Here is a 26,229-nt window from a genome sequence, read left to right on the forward strand (position 1 = left end):
GGGGGAAAAAAAGGAAAACCGAGCTGATTCCAGGAACCCAAGTGGAAGGTGAATTATGAGAGTGATGAGTGCAACGAATGTATAAGGGTGCTTTGCTCAATTGATGTATGTACAGATTGTGATAAGAGCCTTATGAGCCCCAATAAAAAGATTTTTAAAAAAAGAAATGATTAAAAATATAAAGCCATCACATTCCAAGAACATTAACTCCTCTTTGGAGGAAATAATTTTAAAAACCATAGCATTGCCAAAAGAGAATACCTGAATGGGTCTAAAATCTTCTAAAGTAGCTAGACTTCAGCATGATGGGGACATTAGTTTTACAGATGACGTGTCTTTTTTTTTACACTGCAGATGAGATGGTCCACAGGGAAGTAAACCACAAAAGATGTGGTAATGCCTGAACTTTGTTTGTTTGTTTTTTAATCATTTTATTGGGGGTTCTTATAGCTCTTATCACAGTCCATTCATTCATCCATTGAGTCAGCACATTTGTACATATGTTGCCATCATCATTTTCAAAACATTTTGTTTCTACTTGAGCCCTTGGAAGTTTTAACCCTTTTATCAAAAAAAAGAAAGAGAGAGAGAGAAGAAAGAAAGTCCCTGATGGCCAGAGGTTAAGCTCTCAGCTGCTAGTCAAAAGATCAGCTGTTGAATCCACTGGCCCTTCTCTCTGCTTCCATAAAGGATTGTAGCCCGTGGCAACCCTCTGGGTACTTGGACTCTGTCCTGTATGGTTGCTATGATTCAGAATGACTTGACAGCAATGGAGTTGGAGTTTGAGATTTTATACAAAAAAGAAAATATAGTAATTCATAACTCCTTGTCACCTCGCACCCTTCCAAGGGCTCACATGCCTCAGGAGATCTGAATGGGGCCATTTCTGTTGGGAGCCACATGACTCTCCAGAGGAGAGACACAGTCTATTCAGTGTCTGCGTTACTGCCTTGGTAACAGCCTTGCTACATACCTGCTACATAATTGGAGGAGTTCAATGTAGCACCTTGTTTAATAATACTAAAAGTTGCAAGATGGTGACTAACCAGTTGGCATGACTTCAACTCCCACTAATGGGAAGGTATATCAGTAGAACTGAGCTCCATGGGGCTTTCAGTAATTCATTGGTTGATTAGCTCCCTAGACCTTTTCCTGGAGGTGTCTCTGGGTGGACGAGAACTTCCAACCTAACAGGTGAACCATTTGCGCCACCCAGGGACTCAATGATGGCGACCCAAACAAAACAACCACCATATTGCTTCTAACTTGATTCGGACTCAGGTCAACCCAAGCAGATCATTACTAAGTATGGCTATTAATTCTTATGTTTGACTTGGCTTGAAAATGATACACTTGTGAAGAGGAACAGTTCTGGAGACATTCGGCATTTTCTTGGTCTCCCCGGATATGCCCATTCATGTGGCATCTGGTCGACCAGCTAAAGCAGGGAATTGTTCAGCAACTTAAAGATGAAAAGTCAAGCCAAGCGCACTATCATTGAGACAATTCCAATTCACAGCCACCATATCAGAGAGTGTAGCGCTGCCCCTGTGGGTTTCCAAGGTTGTCAATCTTTGTGGAAGCAGAAAACCTTAATTTTCCTTGGTGGAGAAGCTGGTGGATTCAAACCGCCAACCTTGCACTTAGCAGTCCAAAGAGTGACCTCTCCACCACCAAGGTTTCTATGTAAAGATTAGAGGTATTAAATAAAAACTATCTCCTCCAAACCTTAAGATGAAAATGCACTAACTCTCTTTTCTTTTCCTCTTTAATTTGATTTTCGGTGGGAACTTCCTTTCCTGTTAATAGAGTGGAGGTAAGATGTTGGTATCCTATCAGTGTTTTGTCTTGTTTGACCTTTCTGCTGTTTGTGTGTCTACTAATTGCCACTGTCATGATTTAGAATATTTCTAATTTATAATCCTTTTAATACTCTTGCAAGATCACAATGATACTGAAGGTGAATATAGAAAACAGCTATTGAATTCTGTGCTCAAAGAGTTACATACATTAATTAAATTTATCCTTAAACAGGGTACTGGGATCCCTACTTTACAGAGAGAAACTAAGAGTCTCTTGGGATGAAAGAGCACAAATAACGTGCACAGCTAGTGAATGAGAGCTGGCAAGGATCCCAGCGCGGGCCCTCAAGGCGGCTCTCCTAGATAAGATAGCCATGCCTCTGAATATAACATTTTTAAACTTAGCATTTTACTTGCAGGACACTGTTACATTTTGCTTTAACAAAAACGCTATTTGTGCGATCACTATTTTTCTCTAATTGACAGCTGAGGAAATTGAGTCCAGGAGGATTCAATAAGAGTAATGATCAAAGCAGCTGAGTTTGATTGGATCTTTATGACACCATGTTTCTTATTTGAATATTTAAGACACTGCGTTAGGCAAGACTTGTCCTGGGGGTGCTTTCAGCTAGCGTTGGTCAGCGGTTCCAGTCCACCTCCCACACACCTTGGGGAAAAGATGAAGCTCTTTGTTCCTGCACAGGTTCACAGTCGAGGAAATGCTGCCATGTCACTTTGGGTCAAAATCAACTCAATGGCAGTATCCCTCCCCATTTTGCATAGAAAGAACCTGAGGCATCCACCAGGCTACGTCACTCAGAAATGACAACGTTGCCATCAGATTTTAAGTAGATGCATGCCAGCATCCAGATTCATCAACTCGGGCAGGAAAGTGCCCAGCCAGCCAGCACAGTCAGTTAAGAGGTTCAAGAACCCAGCCATTCATTGAGTCAAAATCTTTGAAAATAATTTTTTGCATAGAAAACTGCATAGCTTGTTCTCCTCATGTTCGAATCCATATCCCTTGAATACATCCATGCACCCAGTGGATCGCTATTGAGACTTATTATGCGGCTGACCCACTCACAGACAGAATTCCAACCCTTACTGACGACAGGGAAATGGAATATTTCCTGAAGTGATGTGTGGCATAAATGTTCTATAAATTAAACAAAAATTAAGACCACTGGCACCTTTTGTTCATACATGATTTAGCTCACTCACCTGTTTCCTTTTTAGACCTGACAGTGTGAACGACCCACTTTGTTGCTGGCTTTGTATTTTAAAAGTAGGCAAAGAAAATAGCATATACTCCTCGCCTGTAGGGGAGGTAAGGCAACCAGACAATCCAGATGTGAACTCAGGAGCCCCCACAACCACCCCCATCCAGGCTGCAGGACAGAACGGGGCTCCATAGGGCTTTCAAGGCATGACCTTTCCAAAGCAGATCTAGACCTTTCTTCCAAGGTACCTCTGGGCAGGGCCAAGGACGGAATCGTTTGGATCATCCCGAGACTAGGCAGTGAATATGGAAGGGGGGGGCATGTCCATCTACCAGATGAGTCAGCTGGCGGCAGGTAAAGAGGCAAAGGAACATGGGAAGAAGTGGCAGGGGCACACATCTGGATCACCCATGGACAGTGTTATGTGTTCAAAGGGAATCGACGTCTCCCTCCTAGGAACTGAGAGCATTTTGCAATGTCTGCTGAGGGTGACTGGCACGCCTGCATTTTTAAACGAAGGGGGAAGAGTCAAGGGTATAGAGAAAAAGAAGAAGGTGTGTTGACATTCTTTCAATGTTCTGTTTTGCCAAGGAGAGGTGTCTGTTTTAAAAGACGTTAAAAGAGGAACTGGGGATCCAGTGGTCCTGGTGCCCTCGGCAGAGATAAACTTTTACAGAAAATGAAGTCCTCCAGGCACAGTTTGCCAGAGGGGTAGAGACACTGGCTCCATCTCCGATAGTAGCTAGCATTTTTAGGAGATTATTACAGCAGATCCTTCCAAAGGAGCCCGCGTGCTGAGAACAGATCCCTGTGAGCTCTGCCCCACTCTTGGACTGAGCGGCACGACTGCACCAGCAGTCCCCAGACCGCATCCACGGAAACTCGGAAGTGGAGGGGTCTCATCATTAACAGCGAAGAATTCTGGAAATTCTTTGCATTCATCTCATTCCCTAGTTCTTTCTGGGAATTTCTTTTTTGTTGTTGTTTAAGAGGCTTCGGAACAAAATGATCATCCACGTCCTTGCCTCTAAAATGTAATCACTGAGTTGAATCTGAGGGCTACAAGTCTTGCAAAAGAGGAGGCATTAAAGGAAAAGAGAATTGTCTGAACCTGAAATGGTGACCAGTCTGGTTTGTGTCCCCTAGAGTCCCTGCCCCCATCCCCTGCGCATCCCTTTCCTTGTAGACCTAAAATTCAAGCACAGATGGGCTACCAACTCCAACCCTCCATGCTCCCAAGAACATCACAGAGAACACGGAACGCTAATACAGAGTAGTCACATTCCACTTATACTATAAATAATAAACATACCCCAATCTATTTAGTCCATGATAATTCCAAAAGCTCTCGGCATTCATGATCATATGTGGTTTTCATAATAGTCCTCTGGAGTAGCTAGCTATGATTATGGTAGTTAGAAATGAAGACATGATTCAATTGTAATATTTCAACCATGTACTAGCATAGTTTTCTCCCATTTCTGCGATGCAGAGTGGAAAGTGAAGAGGAAAACAAAGAAAGCAGACTGGATGCCAAGAACGGTCATGTGATTGGCACTGTCATTCATTGCTTCTTTCAGTAAACCGCCGAAAGATATCAAAGGCTACTGCGCCCAGTACCGGGGGGAGGTGTGTGACAGCATCCTAGCCAAAGATGCTGTGGTTTTCTTCAACGCCTCCTACGCGGACCCTGAGGAGGCCCAAGAGCTGCTGGTTCAAACTGGCTGGAATGAACTGAAAGCAGTGAGCCCGTTCTGCAGGCCAGCTGCCGAGGCCCTCCTGTGCAGCCACGTCTTCCAAGCCTGCAACCCTGGCATGGCACCGACTCCTAAGCCCATTTGCAGGTAAGACAAAACTAAACTGCATGTTTGTCTGTCTGCAAACTAGTGCAGTTTCCAAAAGAGAACATCATGTCACCAGGACAGGCTTCTGTCTAAAATAGGAGACACTATGATTAGACGAAGATCCTGCCATATAGAAGTCATAGATGATACCCCATATAGGGCACTGAGTTTCCCCTAAAATAGCACGAAAGGAGCATTATTCTTGTTGTTGTTCACTCGGCTGTCATATTTGTCAATGCTTCTGTTTCCTAACAAAAAATAGTCTTAAACTAATATGGACCCATCAAGTCAAAATTAAAAGAAACAAGAGGAAATACAGTCTTTTAATTAGTTCAGCATTATTTTTCATAATTAGGAATTCATGATTAGAATATTATTTCAGAATATTATTTTTAAGAAAATTAATTCCATCTAATATTCTAACCTTAATGATCTTACCTCGTTGCTTTTGGAGAAATGTATTGTGAATCGGTATCTCCATGAAACATTGAACTTCAAAAATCCTTGTTCAATCAAGTTATCGTTGCCTTAATGTACTTCTTATGGTAGAGAACATAGCAAACCATTTGATTCTGAGCCAAATGGAGCAAAATTTACATGTGGGTGCTGCTCCCTCAGTGCATGACCTTGGCTATACTTCAGTTTCCTTGTCTACAAAATAAAAAGGTCACAGTACTGAAGGGCATGGTTGTTGTCAGGTGACTTTGAGTCAATTCTGACTCAGCAAACCTCCTGTGCCACCCTCACAACCTCCGCTCTGTGTGAGCTCCTTGACGGAGCTGCTGGGTCGGTTCACTTTGTTGAGGGGGTTGCTCTTCTTCATGCATCCTCTACTTTATGGAGCATGATGGTCTTCCCCAGGAGCTGCCCCCTTCCATAGCGCATCCCAAGTACATGCGCCAAAGACGACACGTCTTCCATGACAGGTTTCTTCATTTCAGTCTGTGGTATAGTTAATATTCATTGCCAACACCATAATTCAAAAGCATCATTTTTCTTCAGTTTTCCGTATTCCTTGTCCACCTTTCGCATGTCTATTAGGTAACTGAAAATACATACCATAACTTGGGCCAGGTGCATTTTTGTCCTCCAAGTGACATCTTTGCTCTTTTGCAGCAGAATGTCCCCCAGTGTAAAATGTCACCTGATCGGCTGTTCCTGTGGACAATGATTGTGCAAGTTAAATTAAATCCTTAACAACTTCGGGCTTCTCTCCATTTAGCATGATCCAAACCCAAACCAAACTCACTGCCAGCAAGCCCATTCCTACTCAGTAATCCAATTGTGAAGATGTTTCTCTCCATTATGCTGACCACGTAATCCACACTGCAGGACGTAATCTTCGATTTTCATCCAAAGTCCATCAAATGCTCTTCATTTTCACTAAGCAACATTGTGTCATCTGCAGATTATAGGTGGCAATGGGTCTTCTAATCCTGCTGATCTGATCTTCACTAGAGTCAAGCCCCTCGGATTTTCTGTCCAGTATTCAGCTTGAACAATGACAGGGAAAGGCGACAGTACTGACACCCACCTTTTCTGACTTTCAATCAGGCAGGGACCCCTGGTTCGGCTCCAATGAGACTGCCTCTTAGTCTATGTTCAGGTTTCTTAGGAACACAATGACGTGTTCTGGAATTCTAGTCTTCAAAATGTTATCCGTAATTTACTATGACACGCACAAATAAAATATCTTATTGTCTCCCAAATTATTTATTGGGGGTTAATGCTCAAATAAATATCTTTCTGACATTCTGTGCTTTCTTCCAAGATCCATTTGACATTAATAATATCTCTTGTTCCACATCTTCTGGCTTGAATTTCAGGAAGTTGATATAAGGCTGCAACTGGCTTTTTAAGTTGTGATGATTTTACTCTTTGTGCTATTAACGATATGTTTGGTAATTTCTGTGTTTTGCTGGGTCATCTTTCTGTGGAATGGACAAAAATATGGATCTTGTCCTGTCAGTTGGTCAGATAGCTGGCTTCTCACTTTCCAGGCATAAACCAGTGAGCACTTTTGGCATTCTCTGCACTTGTTGGAATATCTCAATTGGTATTCATCAATTCCCGAAGTCTTGTTTTTTTGCAGCTTGAACTTACTTTTTTATTACCATCTTCATACTTTCTTGACAACATCTAAACTTCTCTCTAAGGATTCTAGATTTGAGGGAATAAGATGGGAACAAGGAGAAACAAAAGGCTAAAACCCTTGCCATGAAGAGGACTGTTAAGAGAGTAGGTGAGAGACGTGAAACTGTGTCTTGGATAAACAATTCAGAGATGAGAAGAACAGGACCAGTGGTTCGGGGGATATGTGAGAAGGGAAAGGGGGAGGGGTACAAACCCAAGGGACAAGGGAACAACAAGTAAACTGAAATCAATGGAGAGAAGGGTATAGGAGGCCTACTGGTGCTTAATAAAGGGCAATGTAGCATCGAAGAATTACTAAACTCAAATGAAGGCCGAAAAGATGGTGGGACAAGAGGAAAGTAAAAGGAAATAGAAGAAAGAACCAGGAGGCAAAGGACATTTATAGAGGTCTAAATACAGTTATGTACATATGTAAATATATATGTGTGTGTGTGTATATAAGAGAGGGGAATAGAACTATGTACTCATATCTACATGTTAAGAATTAAGGTTGCAGATGGACATTGGGCCACAACTCAAGTACTCCTTCAATGCAAGAACACTTTGTTCTAATAATCTGGCATTCCATCATGCTCACTTTGCTGACACGATTGCTGAAGACAAAGCAGGTGCATAAGCAAATGTGGTGAGGAAAGCTGATGGTGCCCAGCTATCAAAAGATATCGCATCTGGGTCTTAAAGACTTGAAGATAAACAAGAGGCCATCTAGCTCAGAAGCAACAAAGCCCACATGGAAAAGGCGCACCAGCCTGTGTGAAATGAGGTGTCAATGGGATCAGGTATCAGGCACCTAAGACCCAGAACAAAAATCATACTCAATGTGAGGGAGGGCGGGGAGCATGGAGTGGAGACCCAATGCCCATCTGTAGACAATTGGTCATCCCCTCACAGAGGGGTTACAGGGAAGAAATGAGCCAGTCAGGGTGCAGTACAGCACTGATGAAACACACAACATTGCTCTAGTTCTTTGGTGCTTCCTTACCCCCACTATCATGACCTCAATTCTACCATACAAATCAGATTAGACCAGACCATGCACACTGCTACAGAGCCCGTAACACAGGGAATCCAGGATAGATAAACCCCTCAGGGCCAACAATGAGAGTAGAGGTACCAGGAGGATAAGGGGAGGGTGGGGGCAGAAAAGGGGAATCGATCACAAAAATCAACCTAGAAACCCTCCCAGTGGGGTGAAAAATGGAAAAGAGGGTGAGGGGCAATGGGGGATGATGTTAGATATGGAAATAATACTCTATAACTTATCAAGGTTTTGAGAGGGAGAGCAGGCAGGGGGAAGAAATTGGGGAGCTGATTTCAGGGGTTCAAGGGGGAAGAGAATGCTATGAAAATTATGATGACGGCATATGGGCAAATGTGCTTGACACAATGGATGAATGTATGGATTGTGATAAGAGATGTAAGAGCCCCCAATGAAAGTATTTAATAAAAAACTGTCACTATAGATTAGGAAGTATTGAATCTTTTCCAATTGTTTTTGTAGTTATTTGAAGGGGGAAAAATCAGATGCTATTCTTTAATTAGATTTCCATTTCTTGGGTTCCTTTTTGGATCCTCCAAAATGACTTGTTTGAGGTACTACTCAGTAATGACAATTGTCTAACTAGAAAGTAATGGGTGTGTGCTAAATAAATGGTCATTGGCAAAAGAGTGTGAAGACAGAGTCTCTCTCAATGTTATTATCGCTGCTAATGCAATATCTGGTGGCCGCTTGTTTGGTCATCATGCTCAGAGAGTGAGCTCAAGTGATAAACTAGTTCCACTGTCCACTTGTTTGAGATGAATTAAAATAGAGTAGAAAGACGTTTCCTCTGCTTTCTCCTAGGTGATAGCCACTGTGATTTTATGATAACAAATCTCATGCAAGTCCAAAGTATTAAAAAAATAGAAGGTATTTAAACATCACCACGAAAGAAATTTAAATCTCAACGGCGCTTGGCAACTTTTGGTCTCTTGCTTGACTTTTCTATTCACAGTCTTCAAATGGTTTGACGGGGGTGCTCGGCGTTGTTGTTCTTGTTAGGTGCCATGCAGGCAGGTTCCACTCAGAGTGACCCTGTTGACAGCAGAGTGGGACGCCGCCCCGCCTAGCGCCTCCCGCAGAGTAGTTCTCAAGTTCGGGCCGTCATTGCAGCCACTGTGTCAGTCCATCATGTCCAGGATCTTCCTTTTCTTCACTGGCCGCTACTGCATCAAGGGCATCACTGTCCTTTTCCCGGGGGCAGTGGACACAAGACAAAGTCCAAACACCCCCCCCCCCTCAGGCGCATTCTTGCTGCATTTCTACCAGTGCAGATTTGTTTCTTCTTTCGGCAGTCCGTGGTGTTTTCAATATCTTCACCAGCACCATAATTCAAATGCATCTATTCTTCTTGGATCTTTTGCATTTAATGTCTAACTTTCACGCGCATGTGGTGTTCAAGCATATCAAATCTTGCATCCGCTCACCTAAGTCCTCAAAGTAACATCCATGCTTTTCAACATTTTCAATAGGTCTTGTGCAGCAGATCTACCCAGTGCAATGTATTGCTTGATCTCATGACTGCTGCTTCCATTGGCATTGATAAATCAGTTCAGTCTTACCGACTCCTCCATACTTGGTTTTTCAGATTTTATCCTGGACTCTGTGTTCAACATTATTTTGATTTGTACATTTGACTTGTACTGCAGCAAGGAAGAGCTGGTGATCTATTTCAGTAACATTACAGCCAGGAAATTCCTGTGGAGGAGATCCGCTCTGCTAGGTGCTGACGAGTCAGGCTTCCGCTCATAGCAACCCCATGTGACTGAGTAAAACAGATTATGTACTATGATACTTTGAAAATGCAGAATTTAGGCTTCACCAACCATTTGGCTACCAATCAGCAAGTTTCGTTCTCTATTACAATTTTTAGAGAGTACTGCCTGGCCGTGAAGGAGCTCTTCTGTGCTGCAGAATGGCTGGCAATCGAAGGAAGGACCCACAGAGGACTCCACAGACCTGGGAGGCATCTGCTCTCCGTGCCAGAATGCAGCCAGCTTCCCAGCATGCACTGGGACCCCATGGCCTGTACTAGACTGCCATATTTAGGTAACAAATCATTTTCACAAGACGTGGGAGGCTAAAAGTTTACTATTTGGAAGAAGTTCGGGTGTGAGCTTAAAGCTCCAAAACGCTAGCATTTCGTGTGTGTGCTCTTCCTTCCTTCCATGCCTAACAGCAGAAATCTGAATGCCCCCCTCATCGCACTGGTCAGCCCAAGGATTTTATTTCATTTGTTCTCAAATAAATTGCAGATCTGCTGCTTGAGATCTGACTTTATTCCACAGAGTGCTTTTGAGGGCTTACAACACTTTCTGGAATGTACAGCAAACGGGCGAAGAGCATCCCATAGTTTGTCACAGACGTGCATAAAGGGATAAAGTCCTCTTTCTTAACCAGTGCAGCAAAAATTGTAAGCATGTAAAAGGAAGCCACATGTTTGAAACTGCTGAGCTCCCAAACAAATCGCTGCATGCTGCTGCTTTCATGGCTTCCGCCCTCAAGGGACTGCGTGGCTCTCCCTAACAGCTGGCTCTCTTTCAAAGCAGCAAGCCTTTCACATTTGAATGCACAGAATGTTTCCCAGTTGCAGTAGATTAAAGAGCTGAAAGAGAGCTTGAGTTTCTAAGCACTCGCTCACAAAATATATATGCTATCTGGATGACCATTTAAAACAAATTTTTATCCTTTCCCCCTCAGATTATAAAAAAGAAAACTTAACAAGTAAGTATTTTTGTGTGTGCCCTTGGAGCCTTATGTGTATGTCATTGGACTCATGCATGCATGCATGTTCACAGCCAGACTTCATGGTGACCTGGACGGAACGTCTGGCCTAAGTCGGCCCTCCACAATACTCATCCTAGGTAGACGAAGAGGAGGGCTGTGGGAGGTCTCAGCTTATAGCTTCTAAATAGGCCATGGAAGGCATGCTTTGTAGCGATGGACGCTGCAATCTCTATCTCCCACCTCAGGGTGATCAGTCCATGTTATCTTTTGTGTCACTCAGCTACAACAAGCCACTTTACAATGTCGCCTTGTGACTTGTGCATTCATGAATTTTACATCATCTAACTATTTCTAGAATAAGAATCAAATGTTTATTTCTTCACTGAGACCGTCGTGGTCTTCAATTGTAGAACAGATCTTTATTGGGGAAGGTCGTTGTTAACACAGCTCATTTCCAGTATAACATTTATACTGTCAAATCCCATGGTTGGTAAAACATCATCTCAACGTCGTTAGGAAAGAATTCAAGAAGACTGCTTGAAAAAGAACGTCTTAGCAACGGACTTGTATCATATGGTGTTTTAAACTACCGAAAGGCAGACATCTCCCGGGTGCAGTCAGAAAAGCGCTTTCATGTCTGTTAATGACTCTTGGGTTGAGAGATCTAAGTCCTAAGTCATGTTCACTTGTGGTTAGACCTATTCCAGGCCTAATTTTCACCTGGCTAAATGCCCTGACAGTTTGAGAGGGATTTACTTTACCAGTTTATTTCAAGGGCTAAGACTTAAAAGTATTAAAAGAAAGAATGTTATTGGTTCCAATTGAGTCACTCCAAGTTATGAAAGAAAATCGACTATTCTTGAAGCCTGTCAGATTGTTACTCTCAAACCGAAGGAATGAAAAAGAAATGGTTTAGTTCTTTGTCACATGCAGAGTCGAATTTTAGTTTGATTGGACTTTAACGGGTGCCTGTGGCCTCTGTTACCCTTCAGTCATCGACTCTCCCGTCCATTCACACATTCCCAGAGGGCTAGCCTTGAAGGGCTTGTCCAAAATTAGACAACAAAAACACAGGGGGGAAATGTATGCTTTCTACACTCATTTCACAGGACTTTCAGCGGTACAAATAAATCGATTTCTTAACTTTACAAAAATGTTTTATAAAATCCCTGGTACGAGTAAGAAAATGAACTCCAAATAGTATAAACTGATGACTTTCCCTGAGCACATGCACCAGGACACATGGTTGCAATGCATTTCCTGAGTTAAATGTAATCACAACTGCCTGTTGCCCACTTATCCCTTTCATCTCACAGAAGTTTCCTCTTGCTAGGAAATCTCCTCGGTTTGCCTACAGCTACAGCTCCTGCTGCCCTGAGCATCCACAAAGCAGCCTAGCAACACTCCTGTAACGCTGACTTTTTTCACAGTTACATGCTTATGAGTTTGTTGCTCAGTTACGTATGTAAATGCATGCATGCTGCCACAGTCTTCCTATATGCGACCATGAGTAGACTTCAATGAATACATTACTGTGTGGGTGAGCGGCTGAATCGAACTCCCCTGAAGGTCAAAGGCAGAGACATGGATGAGAGAAAAGATGACAGTGAAAGCAGAGCTACAGAGAGATGTGATGCAGCTCTAGAGAAAACAAGAGCAAGTAGGTCAGGTAGCAATTATGCTTGATGTGATTGAACTACGGAGTGATATGACCTGTATTAGCTCCCAATAAAATGGTTTGTGTGTGGGGGGGGGGGGGGGGAGAGCAGTAATCAAGAAGTAACAAAACAATAAAAGAATGAGATATTATCATTGCCTGGCATTCATTGCAATGATTGAAAAGCAAAACAAAAAAAAACCAACTCAGAAATAGCAAATGTTACTGAGGGTGTGAAACTCTCAGACACTGCTGGTAGGAATGTAAAAGGATAGATACAATGTGATCTAGCAATCCCACCATGAAGTATATGTCCTGGAGAAATAAAAGCAGTGACATGAATAGATACGTCCACCATATTCATCACCGCATTATTCACAATAGCAAGAAGATGGAAACAACTGAAGGGTCCATCCACAGATGAATGGATTAAACAAACCACAGCGCGCACACACAGCAGAACACTTTGTAACATTAAAGATAAGGATGAGTCCACATGCATGAACCTGTCGGTCATTACACAGGGTGAAATAAGACAACCACAAAAGGATAAACGTTGTATGAGACCACTGCTTTCTAAAGTCAAGAAGAGGTTGACAAGCAGAAAGAAACCTGTGATGGCTACCTGGAATGAGAGGAGGAGGGAAGAAAACATTAATAACCAGTTAGCAGTCATGTAGTAGCTTAGAAGAGAAAGATCGTACCTGATATACGATCAGCGCAAGAGGACCAAGAAACAGGGCCATACAAAGAGTAAGAGGTAACAAGGTTACATACACACACTGCACTCACTGTTAGAGCCAGTAATTTGGTAGTGGATACAGAGACAGATATGTAAGGTGAACAGGTGTGAACATGAGCATACACACGTTTGACAGAAGATATTTCTACTTACGTATTTATATCGCTATAAACATATCCAAGTATATAGTAGAGCAGACAGGGAACAAAATTAGACAAACTTCTTATCCATAACTGAACACTTCAAGAAACTGAGTCACCAAGCTTGAAAGTTTAGGACCATACTCCCAGGACGTGTAGATCAATTGGCATAACATAGTTCACACAATGTTCTACTTTCTTTCTTTCTTTTTTTTCGGTGAGCAGCGACTAGGGTATCAAAAGCTTGATGGAGCCATCTGTGATACAATTGTTAGCCTCTTCCCAACTGGAGCAAAAAAAGTATATTTAAAAAATGCAAGGAACTAGTCAGTCCAAAGGATTAATGGAGCACAGAAACCACAGCTCCCAGTAGACCAGAAGAACTCGATGGGGTCTGAGTACCACCATGTGAGGGAAAACGTGGAACAGTCTAAATTCATAAACAGATCAGACTTACTGGTCTGGTAGAGATTGTAGAACCCGAAATTCTGGCCCTTAACCACCCTGGAACCCAGAGCTGATCCAACTCCTAGATATTGCCTTTCAGCTCCCAAATAGACAGGCTATAAACTGAACGATGACACCCCTGAGGGATGTGCCTCTCAGAACAATCGCCTCGATGGGACCAAGAGGGCAGCGCTTGCCCTAAAACAAAATTCAGAAAGCAGGAAGGGGCGGAAACGACTGGCCACGGGAAACAGGGATCGTAGGGAGGAACTGAGAGGAGCACTGTTGCATTGAGGAGACCGGAACTGATCTCATGAAACAAAGTGCACACAAATTAATGAATGGGGCATTTTACTGAACCCACGATAAAATGCCCCAACAAGAAGAGGGAGAAAGAACAACGCTTCTTGGAAGGAACAACTACTCAAACTCAATAGAATAAAATCATTATTCAGACCAAACACAATGCTTGTGCTTTAAAATAAATTTCACTTATTCATAATGGTTATTCATTTAATCTATCATTATATTCTATTTTCTATCGTTCTCTAGAAAAAGGACCTTTATGTTTGCTCGTGACTCGACTTCCAGTTGTAGCAATTTCATTACCCTCCCTCACGTGTTATAAAATTCAGGTACTGAGACAGTCACTTCTCCCTGTCCTTCAGTAAGCGCTCGGACTTGTGATTAGCAGGAAACTCAATGTCTCAAATGACAAAGAGCAGGGAACTCAACCCGTCCAATGTCAGCCCCGCTCTCCACTCACTTAGGATTGATCCAGAAACGAGTCCAAAGGGCACCGGGCCAGCTTCCAACCACCCAGAGAGGGACTCGAGAAATCAGATTTGCTGCTGACATTTGTTGAGACGTTGACATTCGTCCCGCGCAGATGTTTTTCCTCCATGCTGATGCTCTTCCAGTTCCAGGTGCCAAGCGCGGCCTCCACAGGCCTCAGAATTGTTCACGGTCCCTTTGTCCCCTGCTGGGCTAAGAAGTCACACATGGGTGCTCCACTGCAGTGTCTGCCTATTTAAGAGTCCAATTCCAATGGCTTTAAGTATCTACTAAGACAAAAACTTCTTTTGACGTTGACTGTCTTGTGTTATATTAATACACTTTCTTATTAAATCATTTTTCTTTTTCTATATGATTGCAGTCAGTTTGCTAGTATTCCCTAAGGATTTTTTTTAAGTGTATACTCTATGTAATTGGTGTATGCTGTTTTCTTTTGTCCTAACTTGGTCAGGTGGTGATATTAGTAGTATAGTAATGCCCTAAAGGAGTTTGAAAGAGTTTTGTTTTACTGGAACATATTTTAAAACAAAGAAATTATTATCTCTTCTAAAATGGAAAGAACACCTTCATAAGTCTACAATAACTTTGAAAACTAACTTCCTACTTATGGCTATATATTGCTGTCTAATACTTCACGTGGACTCCCGGTGGGGTAGTGGTTACATCTCTATTGGACTGCAATCCTCATGGTCGGCAGTTTGAAACCACCAGCAGCTCTGTGGGGGAAAGACTGGGCCTTCTAGTCCCATAAACAGTTACAGTCTCAGAAATCCACAGAGGGGTGCTGAGTCAGCATTGATTGAATGGCAGAGAGGTTGGTTTGGTTGTAATACTTCACATGTGGTAATTAACATGTTCCTATATTTGTACTTATGATTAAAAAATATAATATGTCCTTCTTTATTGACCTTTGATTGGATTATCAGAAATCTTCCCTAATTCTAATTGTGTATGTTTGTGCCTTCCCTACTTTTTTAAAACTAAAATTCCACTGGCTCCACTACTTTAAAAATATCAAGGTCAACTATTGACCTATTTTTCAATTTTTTCAATCCTGATTATGTATTTTAGCATATTAGTTTCTACTTTTATATGGCCTTTACTTTAACACTCAGTCTCTTCTGATTTCTGTAGTTATTATTTCTTTTCCAAAGTCTTGAATTAAATGTTTGATTATTCACTTTCACTATTTTTTGTCGTGGAGGTAATTAAAGCTATGGGTTTGTCATTGAGCACAGTTTTGACCAAATCTCATCTACATGGTTAGAAAATTTTTTTCTAATCTGTAACAATGGTGCATGTTTAGTCTTTGATCAAATTTATATATTTTTTCTTTTTAATGTTCTCTTGAGTTTTATTAATCTATTGTTACTTACATTTTGATCACAGAGTAGATCTGGATGATTTCTGCTTTTTAAAATGTATTGAGAATTATCTTGCAGTCTGAGATTAGATCATTTCTGTCAATAACACACAAATATTTGAGGATAACATTTATTCTTGCCTTAGTAGGGGTCAGTGGGGAAAAGAGGAGGCTTTCAACTCCTGGAAAGAGTTACAATCTCAGAAAACACAGGAGCAGTTCTACCTGGTCCTACAGGGTCCCTATGAGTGGGAATTGACTCGGACAGTGGGTTTGGTTTGATATGTGAGTCCAGTAAGGTGTCCCAGTGGCATATAGGATTCCATATTAGACTGAAAACCCCAAGGTCAGCAGTTCAAACCCACCAGCTACTCCGAGAGAGAAAGATGAAGCTTTCTACTCTGGTAAAGATGTACAGCCTTTCATATCCCCCAGAGCAGTTCTGTCTGTCCTAGACGGTTGCATTGACGCAAGAGCAATGCGTTTGGTTTGGATTGTATTTTATTAGAGTACAGAGTTCATTTACAGCTATTAAATCATTATTGCCAATTACATTGTTAAAACACTTGGTATCTCTCTTTTTGTCTTTCCTCAGTCAACTAGGAGGATTTAAACTATAATTACAATGAAACCTGTAGCCGCTGGAACTCAAAGGCAACTGCCCTGTTTTCCCTTCTCCCGAGTTTTCTGCCTTTGACAGGGCGCGGCTTTACCACTTTTCTGTAGCTCATCTGAATGGGAGAGATTGGAGTTTCATTCCGCAACAGATTTCTGCCTTCCACAGATTTTACTATCGATGGAGATGTTTCAGTAGATGTCCAACAGACTTGACCCCCTACAACATGATCAGCACGGCACCTTTTGTTTCCCAAGTCATGCCGGTTCCAGCTTGTTTTCATAAAGCACTGGCCTTTTCAATAGCTATTTGACAGGAGTTGGATTTTCATTTCAACTAACTTCTCTCGATTTGTGCTCCAATATTTTCATCATCTCTGCCCATTATTTTATTCTTCTTGTAATCAAAAGAAAGCATGGATAAAGTCTCAGCTCTAGCCCCTCTTCACCCGTAGTATCAATACATACAATATTTTATATAACAATTCCATGATTCCCATGGCTGTTGTCAGGTTAGAAGCAATACCGTGTTGTATGAAGCACATGCCCAAGACCTGTACTTGTCTTAGGGTAAAATTAAGCACAAAGCAAAATCCTTTGCTCACTGAGGCTCATGTTTAAAATTTTTTTTATTCTGAAAGCTGGACTAACTTAAAACTGGGCCTTGAGATATCCTTAGAATTAAACTTTGAAGCTATATAACCAAAGAGAACCTGATGCATGTGTTTTTAAATTTTAACTTTAGTTTACCAATGACTTGTATACAGTAAATGATTTATTTTTTAATTTTGAGAATGAGTAAAAAGAATGATCATTGCTCCCTTACAGCATTCCCACCAATGATGCCCTCAAAGCCAAGTGTGGACATTCCAAATTTGCCTTCCTCCTCCTCTTCCTCCTTCTCTGCCTCACCCGCATCCTCCATGACTGTCATCATGTGTATCATGTCCAGCTTTGCAGTGTTTGTGCTTCTCACCATGACTCTTCTGTACTGCTGCCGAAGACGAAAACAATGGAAAAACAAGAAAAGGTACGCTTGTCGATAAGTCATATCACATATAGCAATATTTTAAATCTACCTAGAAAATATTGACTTTACGGGTGGAAGGAGAACCATATCTAATGCCTTGATGGCATTTTCTGCATAAAAATTTAAGCCCCCTGCTATGACCATACAAAACGTCGATGCTCTTTTTGCGCGATCGCGTGCCCCAGTGTTCGTTTTCACAACAGGGAAAAATCTAAACAGTAAACCGGGGTCCGGGCGGCATAGTGGTTACACATTGGGCTGTGATCTCCATGGTCGGCAGTTCGAAACCACCAGCAGCTCCACGGGAGAAAGACTGGGATTGCTGCTCCTGTCAACAGTGACAGTCTCAGGAACCCACGGGGATGGAGGCCTGGTCCCTATGAGTCAGCGCTGACTCAGTGGCAGCTCGATTGGTTTGTGTTTGGTGGTGGTGTGGTTACCTATTGGATTCTGGTGAGGCTTTCTGCTCCCTTACACAGTTACACTCTTGAAAGCCCAGCAGGGGTCGCTATGAGTCGGCCTGGACTGATGGCAGTGCGTGAAGGGAAAAGATCATTATTCTCCTTAACTTTCCTGCTGCTTCTGTTGTGACAAAATTCCTGAGAAGCATGAGTCTAAACCAAGCAAAAAACATTGCATTCGTCCAAAACTGCCGACTTTGGAGTCCCTTAGTAATTGTGTGTGTGTGTGTGCAGGCGCGCGCTCTCCTAAATGCGTTGTCTCTCAGCATCGGAGTCTGAGTCCGCGGTGTGAGCGCTCACTGTCGGTCTCCCTCGCAGGGAATCAGCAGCTGTAACTCTCACCACTCTTCCTTCTGAGCTTTTGCTGGACAGACTGCACCCCAACCCCATGTACCAGAGGATGCCGCTCCTTCTGAACCCCAAGTTGCTCAGCCTGGAATATCCCAGGAATAACATTGAGTATGTGAGAGATATTGGAGAGGGGGCATTTGGAAGGGTCTTTCAAGCAAGGTAAAGTTATCCACATTAAAAAATAAAACATTCTCCATTGAAATACATTGTGTCTGAAAAGGCGGTAGATGTGTATAATCGTTAGCTCAGGTGACCTGTTAGACTCATGCTTTGACTTGTGTGCTAGACTTTGGATCTTATTAAAGTTTCCTCTTGTCTGGAAAATAGGCTTGCGTCTATGGAGAGAATATATTTTAATGCATTTAATCAAAATATAAGAAATAAAAATATATCTTCATTTATCTAGCATTCAATTTGCCAACAATTAATAATAGCTCCATCATATTTATTTTTCAATAAAAATTTCAAATCATACATTTCCATAAGCAATGCTCAAATCCATTCCTCTTCCATTTTCGATTGCAATATTTTTTATTTCAGTTAAAGCTTACTCTCACCTGATGCTTTTGTTTCAGAACTCTGACCCTTGGTGTGTAGATACCAAACGGACCCTTGCAGAATGATAAAGCACAGAAGGGAAAACTATGTTCCCCAAATAGAGCCAAATGATGAACTCCCGATTAGTCTAGTATGCGAGGCAACACTCGAGCGTATAGCGCTTTTGAGCGAACCGGCCGAAAAAGTCCCCTCTGTCCATTCGCATCTCCACAGACCCCAATCAGGCGGCAGACTGTGGGCTGGGTGGTCATCTGGCTGACCTTGCATTGAGTGCCCGAGGGTAGGGTACATCCTTGCCCTCACTCAGGGTGCCCCTGGTGTGGAGACTGCGTGAATTCTAAAAAAGAAGAGTCCCAATTTTTCCTGAGAGAGGAGACACAACGTTCGCTTCTGGGGAGGCGGGAGGATATAAAAGTGAATAAAATATAGTCCTTACCTTCAAGGAATTAACTTCTGGCCAGGGATGAAAGGGCTACAATAATAATGATCATCTCACTGGATCTGTGCACGTTAGAATTCCCATAATTTATAAGTAATGTAAGTAATGTATCTGTCAAACTTAATGTATGCTGGAAACAATCCCGGGTGGTTTTTTTTTATTATTTGGCTCCTGCTGTTGGCACTTTTCTGGGATTCTGTGGCTCTGAGGAAGAGCGTGTGCAGGGTAGAAATGTCTGCATGTGGTTTGTAAAAGGCTCCTCGCCGTCGTCGGCTTCTTTCATCCTAAACACACCCGTGTCTGTCTTGTCAGGGCGCCAGGCTTACTTCCCTACGAACCCTACACCATGGTGGCCGTGAAGATGCTCAAAGAAGAGGCCTCGGCGGACATGCAAGCTGACTTTCAGAGAGAGGCGGCCCTCATGGCGGAATTCGATAACCCGAACATCGTGAAACTCCTAGGTATGATCATCCACGAGGGTGTTTATTTGATCAGAAAACAGCGATTGTCTAAATTTTCCCGACGTTACACGTCAACCCCAATCTGTGTCTTAATTCTCCTTTCTCCTGAGTCTTAGAGACGGGGTCCTGGTGGCCCAAGCTTCGGTCCTCAGACCATCCATCCTGTCCCATTCCTTAGACGCCATTGTGGAGTAAATATGCCTTTTAACCTCCCCACTCCCATTTCTCTCCGTTTCTGCTACCTTTCCGGGAGAAAAGGGAATCCTTTTGAACACATTTTCTAAAGTGTGATGAAAATAACAAAACACACCAGCTCAAGTTCGTGGCAATGATTACATTCTTTCAGTTGTTTACCTTTCTTATGATGGTTTCCCAAATTAGCCAACTACCATTAACACAAACTCCATACTCTGAAGCCTCTAGATCCCGTTCCCCCACCCTTCGACTCGGGTCAGGCACTAATAATTCTTTTAATGTCTATATTTGTTTGATAGGAGTCCTGGTGGTATTGTGAGGTAAGTAAGTATTGCACTATTACGTGCAAGGTTGATGGTTCAAAACCACAGACTGCTCTGCAGAGGAAAGATTTGCCTGTCTGTTCCTGGAAAAGTTTATTTTAGGGAAATCTAATTGCTATGCGTCTGAAATGACATAATGGTGATGACTTTGTTTGGGATATATTTGTTTGTTTCATCTAAGCAATATCATACAGTATTTTTCCTTTTGTGACTTGCTTATTTAACTGAGTGTAATAATCCCTGTGTTTATCCACGATGCCCTCGCATCGAACTCTCTCTTCGTGGCTGAGTAGCAGTCCACTGTGTGGATATACCACATTTTATTTATCCCTTCTTCTGTTGGGAAACATTTTAGTTGTTTCCCCTGTTGGGTTGTTGTGAAAGCGCTTCAGTGAACACTGGTGTGTAAGTCTCTGTTTGTGCTTCTGCTTTCAGTTCTCCAATTGGGATTGGTGGGCCATGTTCTGTGTTCAATCCTTTCAAGAACTGCCCTTTCCCCCCCCCCCCCCACCATGTCTGGAATATTTTATATTCCCATCAGGGTAGAGTTTCATTTCTCCACAATCTACCAACACCTATTGATCCCTCCCTCCCTTTAAAAATGATCATTGACATTTTAATGTGGGTGCAGTGGGGTTTTATTGTGCTTTGGAGGCTCATCTTCCCAATGACCAGTAATACTGGGCATCTTCTTAAGTGATCACAGTGCTTCTGAGATGGCTCTCTTAACCTCTATCTGGACTAGAAAATGTGATCCTAAGGCTTGAGAGAGATTAAAAAAGAGAGAGATTGCTTTTGATCATGCTCTGCAATAAGAACATGGAAATATTTTCCTTTGGGGGGATAATTGTTATTGCTTCTTAAAATATTTCATCTGAAGGCACGTGTAGGTATTTGCTATTTTATAATATCCTGAATTCCTAAAATTGCACTGAACACAAAATTTATTATTTTCAAGGTTATGATGTGTGCGGTAGCATGTTTATAACGGCCTTGACTAAGAGTTTTCAGATTTTCTTTTTTCCCAAGAAGAACTAAGATTTATGGCTATCTGTTAAACCTACATCTAAAATTATTTCAGTGTCTCATATACATAAAACCCACATATGCAAAAGCAGAGTCATCCTTCCCAACACGATCCCACTGCTATCACAAGTTTTTGGACTTTAATAGCATTTTTTTAAAGATGGCAAAAAGGGAAAAGATAATGTAAAATCAATAAATTTGATATCCAATAAAGGACATCTGCTTTGATCCATAGGACTATCAGGCACTCCTTAAAAATGTTTTATTCTAAAGATTGATTCCCTGGTATTGCAATCCTAGCGTATCATAGTTTTATGAGTAAAATGTAAGGAAGTGTCTGTGTGGAGTGCTGACGTAGAGATCAGCAGTTTAGAAAAGGGCGGGCAATAAACTGTAGACCCTTCCCCACAAGCAAATGACTAAAACAGGGTTTGAGAATTAATTGAAGAGATGCTTAAGACATGGTTAAGAAGGTTTGAGGTTTGAGGTTTTCTTATACATTCACCATTCATTCATTCAACATATTAAGCATACATATAGATCCTCTAATGAAACTTACATAGTACTGAGCTTGAGCTTACAAACGTCAGCAAAACACAGTCTTTCCTTTAAGGAGGTTACTCTACTTAAAGTCCCAACTAAGAGTTAGAATTCTTACATAAAACATTTTGAGCTCGTAAAGAAAGGATTACATAAACTCATATAATTGCTCATATATATAATTGCAAATTGCATGTGTATATAGATAGGTACCAGATAGACTGACCAGTCCCTGGTGTCTCTGTGAGTTAAGCATTGAGCTGCTAACCAAAAGGTTGGTGGTTCAAATTCACCCACCTCTCCATGCGAGAAGATGTAGGCTATCTGCTCCTGTGAAGATTTACAGGCTCAGAAACTCTGCACAGGACACCCAGGAGTCCGACTCGACTTGTTAGCAATGGATGTTAGACACACACATACATATATGTATGTATGCACACACACATGTATAAGTGAAAACGTCTTGCTACTAGCATTCAGTTCAAACATTCAAGGGTTTATTCCAAACAAAATATGTTAAAATCATGTTTCTGCCATCAGCGAATGGCCATAGACCAGATGTCTCAAGAATACAAGTCTTAGTCTTACTAAGGCGTCTTCAGCAGGGGCTGCCAAGGAAATCTGCTGACTCAGTTAAATTCAAGGCAGAGAGATGAGACTTTTTCTGGGAATTAAAAGTAGTAATCTTGATAGATTTTCTCAAGAATAGGGGAAAAACCCACAGGAACTAATTTTGAAGTTGACGGGGTTTTTTTAATGGAAAACTACGCTGGTGAAATAAAGAGGCAGGAAAGTTTTGCTAAGGAAAATTTTTCCAACATGATAATGCTTCTGTGTTTTCTTTGACTGTAACAAGGGGATTCTTAGGAGAGGTTCCCTGGGAAACCTTACTCCATCCACCTTACAACCAGATCTGGCACCTTCAGGCTTTCTTTCCCCCAGAACATGGAAAAGAAACACAATTCGTGTCCCTGAAGGAAGCTAAAATTGCTATTTGTATGTGGTATTTTAAAAAGACACGGTTCCTAGGAGGAGGGTCGAAGGCATGGGCACACCGCCTTCAGGGGTACACAGATCTCAGTGGAGGGGACGCCGCAAAGCCGTCACTTCACACATTTGTTTAGCGAGTGTGTCTGCGATTTTGTAGCAGTATTTTGACTTGCCCTCTTATTTGATCATTATCATCACAAAGAAGGAAGCTTCTGTATAATATTTTCTGTACCAGGGAGTAAGATATTTCATTAAGTAACTTCCGTTCAAAAGGAGATCTGGCCATAAGAAATATGTTGCCATTCCTTTCCTAGTACATACGAGTAGGCAGATCATTCAAGTGCCTGTGACTAAACACGACCCTCTACACAATAAGCCAAGATAATGTTGATATTATAGGTTCAATTACAGGCCACCACAGTATAGAAAATATTGAAATAAAATGAGTCACACACATATAGAATTTCTGTTTACACTGCATTCCAGTCTACTAAGTGTGCAATAGCATTACAAAAAACCAGTTTGACATGCTCTGAGAATTACCCAAATGTGACCCAACGTGAGCACTAAGGGTGCACATGCTGTTGGAACCATGGTGAGGATCGAGCTGATCGATGGATGGTTGCCACACACATGCAGTTGGCGAAAACACAGTATCTTTGGGGCACCATAAAGTGCAGCACAATAAAACAAGTCCTATCTGTATTCCTCTCTCTCTCTCTCTCTCTCTCTCTCTCTCTCTCTCTCTCTCTCTCTCTCTCTCTCTCTCTCTCTCTCCCTCTCTCTCTCCCTCTCTCTCACTCTGTCTCTCTCTCTCTCTCTCTCTCTCTCTCTCTCTCTCTCTCTCTGTCTCTCACTCTCTCTCTCTCTGTCTGTCTCTCATCCTTTGGGAACAGAGATTCTAGGTTTTCCTAATTGCCTGGATAAAAAGTAATAGATCTAAGAATCTTTTTTATGGTGTTCTGAAATCCTGCCCTTTTGATTTACATATTCCAACTTTCCCAGTTCCTCTCACAAACATAGAAAGGTTTTAGTTTGCAAATACCATTTTAGGATTAAGTCTAAAACCATGTTATCATTTTTCCTTTCCAAAACGTGAGCAACATAAAACCTAAATTTTAAAAAGTCTTACTGCAGCAACCTGAATATTCATTTATGAATCTTGGGTGATTTTGTGTGAGCTTGTTTGCTTTCCTGCCAAACTGTATACTTCATCCTCCTAATTCTTCTTCTTCAGAGAAGTAAATCACAACCCAGGGCAATTGCATTGCTTACCAAATGCAGATATCCATTCACTAACCATTTATAAGCACCTCTTCTGCCAGACATATTGAAGGTGTGGGGAATTTAAAGAAGAATAAAGCATAATCTCTAATTTAAAAATGCCTAAATACTCAGTAGAAACATACACATACATGGATGATTACAATTTGGGGTGATAGGTACAATACTAGAAGGAAAATCCGATCCTGGCAAGGTCTCCAGCTAAGATATTCTAAGCAGAGTAATAATTAAGCAGACTCTTAAAAGGTAAATAGGAAACTTTCCACGGTTATGACCTGTAGAGTTTCTAGAGTCGTGCTGGGTGGATGAACCCCTAACATTATCATCTGAGATAATTTATTTTTAATTAAGTCAAAAATATTCCTGAAGTTATCTTAAAACAAATGATACGTTAGCTTACTGACTAAAAAGCGGACTGCCTCGGGCATATGCTCCTTGAAAGAACTACCTCTGTGCGCTCAAATGGACAACAGCCACGGGAAGGCTCAGGCAGGATCATGGGGAGCAGGGAATGCGTGTTAAAGAGGGAGCAAGGAATCAGGACAGGAAACTGAGAGCAGTTCCACAACTGGAAGACTGTGCGCGTGTCACGAAATTAGACATGCGCAAATGGCTGAAGGATTCATTCTTAGGGAACTATGTTTCGCTGTACATGGTTTCGGCAACAACAAAATAGTTAACAGTTAGAAAGGGGGTGGGGAACGGATGTAGGAGATAGTTAGACCAAAAAAAAAAGGATCAGGTTTTGTCTATGACCTTGTCCACCAAAACCAGGGTCCCTCTTTTCTGATTGGCCCATTCGATTCGGGGGCTCATTCCCTCGTGTTGTGGTCACTTGTGTAAGACTAAGGCCTTTGGAGACTAACGGTTGGGGAATGGAGCCCTGTCCTACTCTGACACCCACGGAATTCCCAGGAGTCCCCGCCGGCTCCCCCTGGCACCTGGTGTGGGTTAGGTTTTCCACTGAGTCCCTGGAGAAACCCATCCTAACCATGGCCGTGCTCCTGCTTCCAGGTGTGTGCGCTGTCGGCAAGCCCATGTGCCTCCTCTTTGAATACATGGCCTATGGCGACCTGAACGAATTCCTGCGCAGCATGGCTCCTCCCAGCGCGTGCAGCCCGAGCCACAGCGACGTGTCACGGGCGCGGGTCTCCAGTCCGGGACCCCCGCCGCTCTCCTGCGCCGAGCAGCTGTGCATCGCCAGGCAGGTGGCCGCCGGCATGGCTTACCTGTCGGAGCGCAAGTTTGTGCACCGCGACCTGGCCACCAGGAACTGCCTGGTGGCTGAGAGCATGGTGGTGAAGATCGCTGACTTCGGCCTCTCCAGGAACATCTACTCCGCCGACTACTACAAGGCCAATGAAAACGACGCCATCCCCATCCGCTGGATGCCCCCGGAGTCCATTTTCTACAACCGCTACACCACCGAGTCGGACGTGTGGGCCTACGGCGTGGTGCTGTGGGAGATCTTTTCCTACGGCCTGCAGCCCTACTATGGCATGGCCCACGAGGAGGTCATCTACTACGTGAGGGACGGCCACATCCTCGCCTGCCCCGAGAACTGCCCGCTGGACCTGTACAACCTCATGCGCCTGTGCTGGAGTCAGCTGCCTGCGGACAGGCCCAGCTTCCCCAGCATCCACCGGATTCTGGAGCGCATGTGTCAGAGGGCCCGAGCTACGGTAGGGGTCTGAGATGGACGACACTCGGGGGACACAGCGCCGTCTCCTCCCAGGCCAGAGCCCAACAAGACGCAGGTTGGAAAGGATGGTGGCCCGTTGTTGCTGTCCCAGGAGACGCGATGGCAATGCAGAACGCCCACTGCAGGCGGACTGACGGCAAAGGTCGGCTAAGGAGTGGGCCAGATAGCAAGAGCCAGCTCGTTTTCCGTGGGGGAAATTTGTCCTCCCTGTTGCACAGCAAAGGATGTCATTGGTTCCATTCTTGAATCAGCAAGCAGCAGAATGGGGCTCTGGGGTATTACATTTGAATATGAAATGTGTTATGATGTCTCATTTTTAAT

At 42.7% G+C, this 26,229-nt stretch overlaps 1 protein-coding gene across 5 annotated transcripts in view; it reads left to right on the plus strand.

The window, feature by feature from the left end:
• The window catches only part of MUSK (muscle associated receptor tyrosine kinase), a 101,812-nt gene extending 75,912 nt beyond the window's left edge, over window positions 1-25,900 (plus strand). For 2 of the 5 annotated variants that reach the window (XM_075559019.1, XM_075559021.1), the window contains 7 exons: window positions 1,810-1,816; window positions 4,606-4,869; window positions 9,936-10,111; window positions 17,377-17,578; window positions 18,358-18,549; window positions 19,700-19,848; window positions 25,221-25,900. In XM_075559019.1, coding sequence (XP_075415134.1) covers window positions 1,810-1,816; window positions 4,606-4,869; window positions 9,936-10,111; window positions 17,377-17,578; window positions 18,358-18,549; window positions 19,700-19,848; window positions 25,221-25,900 — 1,670 coding nt within the window. Of the gene's footprint in view, window positions 1-1,809; window positions 1,817-4,605; window positions 4,870-9,935; window positions 10,112-10,762; window positions 10,787-17,376; window positions 17,579-18,357; window positions 18,550-19,699; window positions 19,849-25,220 lie in introns of all 5 variants that reach the window. The other 3 variants (XM_075559022.1, XM_075559023.1, XM_075559020.1) reach the window with 2 other exon arrangements.
• Window positions 25,901-26,229: the final 329 nt, after the last annotated feature.

Source organism: Tenrec ecaudatus, chromosome 10, assembly GCF_050624435.1.
Source record: "Tenrec ecaudatus isolate mTenEca1 chromosome 10, mTenEca1.hap1, whole genome shotgun sequence".
In the NCBI taxonomy this organism is placed as follows: Eukaryota; Metazoa; Chordata; class Mammalia; order Afrosoricida; family Tenrecidae; genus Tenrec; species Tenrec ecaudatus.